Here is an 8,238-nt window from a genome sequence, read left to right as displayed (position 1 = left end):
TGCAACAACAGACAGCTCCTAAAGGGGGAGGTAGTCAAAGCCCCTCCAGCTGGGCCGGTAGAATGTGTGTGTGTGTATGTACTAGTCAATAACACCATCCTCTTACACGGTACAGTCATTTTGGCCATTACAAGGGATAATAACTTCTATAAAAGACTCCATTTTTGTTTACAATTTTATTTTATGTACAGAAAAATTTGAGGAAAATCTGATCCATCTACCCGAGCTTAGTGGCCAGTTCTTTAGCCTTGGCTTTTTCAAGCTTGGCAATCCGAGCCACTGACTTGGGCCCCAGGACGTTGCCACCCCAGTGACGGCGGATCTGGAAGGAAATGGAAAGGTTCATTTCAGATGTAGTCATACATTTAAACTGTATCTCATATGCTGAGACTTCCTGAAACATTTACCCAGGTTAAAACCAACAAGCTGGATTTATGACGACTACTGCCTTGTGTTCCTTTCCATCGCTTTTGGTCCACATAGTGCCATGACATCTACACACAGTCTGGGGCAGAGTCCCAGCCCCCAAAATTAATCCTTATTCATCTACTTGCTGTGAGCTTAATAAAACCAGACAGTGGCCCACGTTGCACCAAAAGAAGCATGGGGAAACAGCTTTTCCAGCATTTACGAACTGGAAGACAGCCCTATAGCTAGCCCTAAGGAACCAAATCAGCACACGCTTACCTCATCATATCTCTCATTGTAGTTGGTCTTCACAGCTTCCACCAGTTTAGCCAGGGCTCCTTTGTCTTCCCTATGGAGGAAAAAACACAATTGCAAAGCAAGAACAGCTTTGAAGGAGAACCACATGCCGGTACCAGTCTTCACTGACAAGGGACCTTCCTAAACAGAACCATTAAAAGCATAGCTTTTCAGTGCAGAAGAGGTCTTAGCGTAACGGCATTCTTTCAGCTTTCTGTGCAAAGCTGTGGGCATGGGTACTTGCTGAGGGTTGGCCATTTGGGATTCTGGAGTCCTACATTTATCAGAGCGTAATTATAGCAACTATGTTGATCTGTTGCAGCAAACAGGAAGCCAAGTTAGGTTTGAAGATACCACTGGCATCCTGCTTTGTTATCAGACTGAATATTGCAAATGTCACGAGAGACAGGCGCTTACAAGACTGCCAGAAGCCCAGTGCTCAGCTGTTGCCTGACCCCACCCCCCAAATGGGTTTCTTCTAAGGTCTTTACAGGTTACTCACGGGTTAACTTGTGTGAAAGCAACACAGGTGCAGGTCTTCCGGTGGACAAGGCGGCCCAGCCTGGCCTTGCTCTTGATAATACAATACGGGACTCCCATTTTGCGACACAAGGCGGGCAGGAACACCACCAGCTTTAACAAAGAAGACAGGTAACACACTTACTAACACGTGCAGGAGCCAACGGTTTTGGGGTCTTTGCAACAAGCTTGCTAATTTCTTTTTGGGTAGGCCACTGCTCAGGGTTAAAAAGCTCGTATCATTTTGCTCTTCATGAGTATTTTTCAGGTGAAGAAATTCAAACATCATTGCAATAGCCACACCCTGCTTTGTGAGCAGATTTTTTACAAAGGGATCGAGGGGAGAGCGAAGAAATTACAGGGCAGTTAGCATAACATCTGTTCTGTGTAAATCAGTAAAACCTAATATTGGCTTGGCTCCTGCAAAGGGAAATCCTGTTTTATCAACCATCTGTAGATGATCGAAGAACGAACATGAGAAGCCATGTTGCATCAGGCCAATGGCCAATACAGTCTAACATTCTGCGTCACACAGTAGCCAAAACCCACGTACCATTAGGAGGCCCACCAGTGGGGCCAGAAATCCAAAAGCCTTCCCACTGTTGCCCTCCCCCCAGGCACCAAGAATACAGAGCATCACAGCCCCAGACATAGTGTTCCATCTAAACCTTGCTGGTAGCAGCCACTGATGGAATGCTACTTACCTGGTTTGTAAACAGTTTATCAAGGGAACATTTGAGAAGAGTAGTGGCCAACTTGCAGATGCTATGAAGTTTAGGCTCTCGAAAACCGAAATAGACTATGAAGAGCTACAAGTGATTGCTACAAACTTGGTGAGTGGGCAGCAACACGGCAAATGATGTCCAATGTAAGTGCAAGGTGACGTACATATGGCAACGGCGTCTGAACTGACGAATAACTCAATGGCAATCTCAAGTCAGTGCACAGCGATAGCGAAGAAGGTAAACTTCATGCTAGGGATTAAAAACAAGACGGCCAGTACTATAATGACCTTGCATGGATCTACGATGCAGCCACGTTTGGAATACTATGGGACAGCTCTGAGTGTGGTGGTGGGAAAGTGCCGTCAAGCAGCAGCTGACATGGGGACCCCCTCAGAGGGATTCCAAAGCTAGAGACGTTCAGAGGTGGTTTGCCACCGACTGCATAGCAACCTTGGACTTCTCAGGCCGACCCTACCTAGCTTCCGAGATCTGACCAGACCAGGCTAGCCCTGGATTCTACACCTAAAAAAGATGTTCCAGAGCTGTAAAAAGTGCAGAAGAGGACAATCAAGAAGATTAAGGCAGCTGGAGCAACTCTCCTATGAGGAAAGGTGAAGAGTCTGGGGCTTCTCAAGAGTGGACACAGAACGTTTTCTCCCACTGCACTGTATATTGGGGCACACGACGAGCCTGATAGGCAATGGATTCAGGACAAAAGGAGAAACTTGTTCAACAGTTCATTAAATCATAGCATTTGCTGCCAGTGGATGTAGTGATCCCCCCCACCGGCAACTGTGCTTTTAGTTCTGCTGTGGACAGAACCCAGAAGTCAACCAATCCCTCTCCCACCTACCCCCAGTGCTTCTGCAAAGAACCATTCAGGAAGCCACTGTTTGGAGGGCTATATAGCAGGGAGGATGGGAAAGCCTCTCTATTTCTTTTCTGTTGTGTGAAACATGACGTGTGTATGGCAATAAGCACTACGTATTTTTCGATACATATCACCGCTCAAATGCTCTTTCACCCGGTAACAAAGTTCTGAACCTTTGAGGCAAAGGGCTCCAAACTTTGAGCAAGCTTACCTCAATAGGGTCTACATCATGTGCAATCACCACCAGCTGGGCTTTCTTGTTCTCCACCAGGGTTGTGACTGTATTAACACCTGTAGAATGAATCAGTTTAACAGAGGGGATTACATTTTTTTTCAAGCAAAAATTCACAGATCACTCTCCCTAGAAAGGCTGGCTTATATTATAGTCCAAGAGGTATTAATGCACAACACCCAGCCATCAAAACTGTTGCTGGGCATAGTAAAAAACAGGAGGGAAACAACCTGCTAAAGCTCAGGGTTAAAAAGCTCGTGTTTTTGCTCTTCAGTCTGCAGCTCAGGTGAAGAAATTCATACATCATAGCAATAGCCTGTTGTTCAGCCTCCAACACTCTTCCGAGAAAGATGCACACACAAGACTGACCTTCCTGGTCACTCAAGCTTCACCATGTAGATTCTAGGACGTTACCTGCTCTCAGCACTGGGGGCCTCTTGGTAGGGACATCTCCCTTTCCTGCAGCTTTCTGCTCTGCCCGAGCGAGCAGCCGCTGTTTCTTCTCTTGCTTGGTCTCAGGCCTGTACTTGTGGGCCAACTTCAGAAGCTGAGTAGCTGTTAAAACAGTGCAGATTCTGTTAAAAGACAGTCAATGCCTTATTGCACCCCACCCCCACGAGAGATCTTTGTGCATCAGCGATCTTGGTGGTTGGGAGTCATCAAGAAACTCAGATAGCAAATATTTGGTAGCATCATCTGCACATTAAGGAAAGCTGCTCTTTTTTGGGATGGGCCTTTGCTTGGTACCAGTTACCTGAGTTCCACTAGCTTTTCATCTGCATTTTGCTTAAGATAATTTTTTTCAAGTCCCTAACTTCCAGCTAACAGTAATGAACCCTAAGCAACTTCTGCCCACAAGTCAAAGGTGCTGGTTAGCAGCTGGATTTGTACTAGGGACCTTCCAGTAGAAACACTAACTTATTTATTTAGACGTGTATTTCACCCTCCTCACAAGCCTACAGCTCGTTACAATGGGTGAATAAATAAATACATTAATACAATATTTAAGAACAGTTAAAAACAGTATAATTTAAAATACATAGTACTAGCAATTTAAGTGTACAGACTCCAAGACTGGTGCCGCTAGATCCCTAGGTCTTCTTGATCTGGGCTGCGTGAAAATGGAAGGCCAGCCACCTCATCCAAAGGCCTGGTGGAAAAGCTCAGTTTTATAACCCCTGCGGAAGGGTGGTAGGTCCCGCAGGGCCCTGATCTCAAGTGGGAGCTTGTTCAGGCCAGAAAAAGCACATATGGGGAGAGGCGATCCCTTAGGTATGTTGGTCCCTGGCCGCGCAAAGCTTTAAGTCAGTACCAATACCTTGAAGCGGATCTGATAATCGATAGCCAGTGCAATTGGCGTAGCGCCAGTTGAATGTGTGCCCACATAGGTGACACAACTGTCCTAGGAGTCAGGATCTAGCCCACAGGCACAAAGCAAAGGCACATGGCCTACAAAGACTCCTAAAGTTGCACCTGTTACTAACCCCCTGCAGCAGGCCAAACAGGACCCTGAATGTTTAAAAATCCAGTTTGGGGAGTCTGCTGCCTGAGCTATTGACAGTATTTGCATCAATACCGCCCACCCCATCACCCCAAGTTTCACCTTCCGAACTCCCACACTCCTTTAAAATTGCATATCACTCGGAGCCAGAAAAGCACCCACAAGCTATGAGCCAGAAAGCTCTGACACGCCCTTTACCTGTCTGCCGGTCCAACGCCTGTGTGAACTGGTTAACTGCTGGGGGCACCTTCAGCCGCTTGTAAAGGATGGCTCTTTGGCGCTGAAGTCGGATGTACCGGGGCCATTTCACAAAGCGGGTCAGGTCCCGTTTAGGCTGGATATCCTGCCCTGGAAAAGACACCGCACAACTCACCACCACTCCCTGACCCACATTTGGGCCGCATCTGGGGCCAAAGGGGCACAAGCATCAGCGATCTTGGTGGGTATCTTGTCAGCAACGTCACTCAGATAGCAAATATTCATTTGCATCATTTGCTTGTGGCCATCCACCCTCTCAGCACCTCTAGCCTAGCTGAAAACCGAAAAAGTTTTTCTGCAATTGCCACTGCATGATAGCCAGATGGGAAAGATGCCTATAATTAAGCAAACACCTCACTTTAAACCACCACCAAGTTTCCAAGCTGGAGAACGTAGAGCTTTAGGCAAGTTAGTTCTGGAGACCATGTGCCATATTCAGATGACTGAATAAATTCCACGTACACATTTTACCTTACAAATAGCACTGCATGCCTCCGCCATAGTTTGAGGTGCTTTATGAAAACGAAACTCAAATTTAAAAAAATATATATTAAGGGATGCAATATAAAGAATCCAACTACGTTCCCAAACAGCTAGACTCTATATTTTCCCTCATTTCAGTATTAACTTTCTTCCCTTACTGGGAATGATAGGTTTGCAGTTGTCCACTACTGAAGAACGTATCAGTTATTAAGTGTCACTTGGTATAAACCCACTTTATCCCCGCGCCCCCTTGTTCCCCTGCCTCTCCACATGCTCACCAATGCCAAAGTTCTTGGGCCTCTTCTCAAAGAGAGGGTTGACCACCTTCTTGGCCTCCTGCTTCTTGACTACAGCAGGGGCCGGGGCCACCTTCTTCCCCCCCAAGCAGAGAATCAATCCCAGTTAGAAACTAGGTCCCCCCCCCCGACCATTACACCTTTATGGCAAGGCAGATTCATAAATATTTTTCTCAACGATCTGTACCAACAATGGAACCTTTAACAGCACATGAGAAGAATCAGAAAATTCTCAAGGACTCTGAAATGTCAGAAGCCTTCAGTCTTCCCCAGCCACAATAACTTTGCTTTTGGAATGAAACAGCAGCTCCCTGCAGGTACACAAGATCCATCAAACTGCACTCTTATCTGATGCTTCTAAACGCAATAAATTTATTATCTTAATAACACATGGTGGGGGGAGGAGGCCCCCCAAAAAAAGAGGTACACAAAGAGCCAGAACCCAGCCACAATAACTTTGCTTTTGGAATGGAACAGCAGCTCCCTGCCAGGTACACAAGATCCATCAAACTGCACTTTAGTAGTCATATCTGATGCTTCTAAACCCAATAAATTTATTATCTTAATAACACATGGTGGGGGGAGGAGCCCCCCCCAAAAGAGGTACACAAAGATCCAGAGCTACCTCCCCCCTGAAACTCACAGAACAACCAGAAGCCAAGGCAAAGTATTCTAAGTGTCTTAATTCTGGGATGGCCACTTTCTAACCAAAGAGCCAGAATCACACGGCAGTAGACAAGGATACACTAAGGGGGGGAAGTAGCATTTATCTCTTCTTCCCGAAAGGGAAACCTCTATTCCTATATTAAGAAATGGCAAAGCAATTAATTCTACAGATTACAAACCTCTGGAAGGAGAGAGCAATTAAAAGAAACCTCAGCATCCAAAGGGGGAAGGGCTGTGGCTCAGTGGCAGTGCATCGGCTCGGTATGCAGAAGGTTCCAGGTTGAATCCCCAGCATCTCCTGGTAAAAGGACCAGGCAGTAGGTGATCTGAAAGACCTCTGCCTGAGAGCCATGCCTCTGCTCGGCATGCGAAAGATCCCAGGTTCAATCAAGGGCATCTGACTCCAGTTAAAAGGGCCCAGGTGGTAGATGATATGAAAAACCTCTGCCCGCGACCCTGGAAAGCTGCTGCCAGTCCGAGTAGAGAAGACTGATCTTGATGGACCGATCAGCTGATTCAGTATAAGGCAGCTTCACCTGCTCATGTGAAGCCGCCAAACTCTCAAAGTACCCCCCCCCCCGCAAGGGAAGAACACTCTGGCACAAAGAGCAACGTTATACCGACCATAACTGCAACACAAGAATTTACATCCACCACCCTTAGAAGCCTAAGAGACCTGGGCCCTGCTAAAGGTCGTCCTAGAGACGAGAGTCAGTCCACCTCCGGCCGCAACGCTCCAGATTGCCTTCTCTGCCCACCCGGTGCCAGGACCGGCCCCAGCTTATTTTGCACCCTGGGCGAGGATCCCTTCTGGGGCCCCCCTGCGCCCACCAATTTTCAAAAATAAATGCATTTTAGGAAGAATGAAAAACACAAATAATCAAGAAACTCCCAGAGTAGGGGGCCAGGTGCAGTTTGGAGCACCTAAGGGCCCTCCGGCTCTAGGCGATTGCCTAGTTCGCCTAGTGAGTGAGCCGGCCCTGCCCGGTGCAGCCCCGAATCCAGCCGCAAACGTGAACCCCTCCAGAGCTCCCCCAACCAGTGTTCCCTCTAAGCTGAGTTAGTGTGCGCTAGCTCACAGGTTATTAGCCTCTGGCTCACACCGTTTCGTCTCAGCTCAGGAAGGATGGGGGCTCCAGAGCAAACTCATTTTATGCAGCAGCCAAATCTCCTGCTCAATATGTTAATGCCAGCAGCTCACAGAGTAGAATCTTTGCTCACAGGGCTCCATAGCTTAGAGGGAACATTGGTTATAACCAATGTTCCCTCTAAGCTATGGAGTCTTGTGAGCAAAAATTCTACTTTGTGAGCTGCTGGTATTAACGTTGTGAGCGACATTGCCCCCGTCGGCAGAGCAAACCCCGCGAAGGCGCCTCCCTCTCCTGCGTTCGGGGGGCCCTCCTGGCCACGAGCACCGGCTCCGATGCGAACGCGGCCCGGAAGCAGCCACGCAGCGCAAGGGCAGACACGTCCCCGGCGGTGCCCAAGGGGGGAAACACTCCGGCCAAGGCCTCGGCCGGGACCGGCCCCTGCGAGACGCTTAACCGCCCCCGCCCCACAGATATCAACCCCGAAAGAGGCGCCAGCCTGCCCCGTCTCTCGCCCACCGGCCGCAGCCCAGTCGGCCCCCGGCCCAAGGGCGGATGGCGATGGATTGAGAGCCTCCCGCAGCCCCGCCATTAAACCCGATCCCGGCCGCCCCTCACCATCTTGTCTCGCGGGAGGAAAAAGGAGGAGCGCAAGGCATGCCGGGTAATATAACCCGAGCGGCGCCAGCTCCCGCGAGAGCGCCGACGCAAATCGCGCGGGAAGCGGCGGTAGGAGGCCGTAGAGGTAGGGGCAGACTAACGACCGCCCTCTACTTCCGGGCTTGCTTCGATACCCCTCCTCCTTTTTGTCCTTCTGTCGCACGCGAGACAAAAGCGCCAGCTCACCCGAGGAAACGCTGAAGGGGGAAGGGGGGTGTCTCTAGGACTTTTGCA

The 8,238-nt window shown here is 48.8% G+C and overlaps 1 protein-coding gene across 1 annotated transcript; it reads right to left on the bottom strand.

Annotated features, from left to right (window-relative positions):
- Positions 1-201: 201 nt before the first annotated feature.
- On the bottom strand, positions 202-5,672 carry RPL7A (ribosomal protein L7a; the record flags this gene model as incomplete). Its single annotated transcript, XM_015421596.1, has 7 exons — positions 202-322; positions 688-757; positions 1,208-1,338; positions 3,032-3,111; positions 3,467-3,607; positions 4,752-4,901; positions 5,573-5,672. Coding segments are annotated over 7 exons (777 nt in total), but the record flags the coding sequence as incomplete, so codon positions are not given.
- Positions 5,673-8,238: the final 2,566 nt, after the last annotated feature.

Source organism: Gekko japonicus, unplaced genomic scaffold (assembly GCF_001447785.1).
Source record: "Gekko japonicus isolate JY-2015 unplaced genomic scaffold, Gekko_japonicus_V1.1 scaffold1642, whole genome shotgun sequence".
Taxonomy (NCBI): domain Eukaryota; kingdom Metazoa; phylum Chordata; class Lepidosauria; order Squamata; family Gekkonidae; genus Gekko; species Gekko japonicus.
This window is presented reverse-complemented; position numbering and strand designations above follow the sequence as displayed.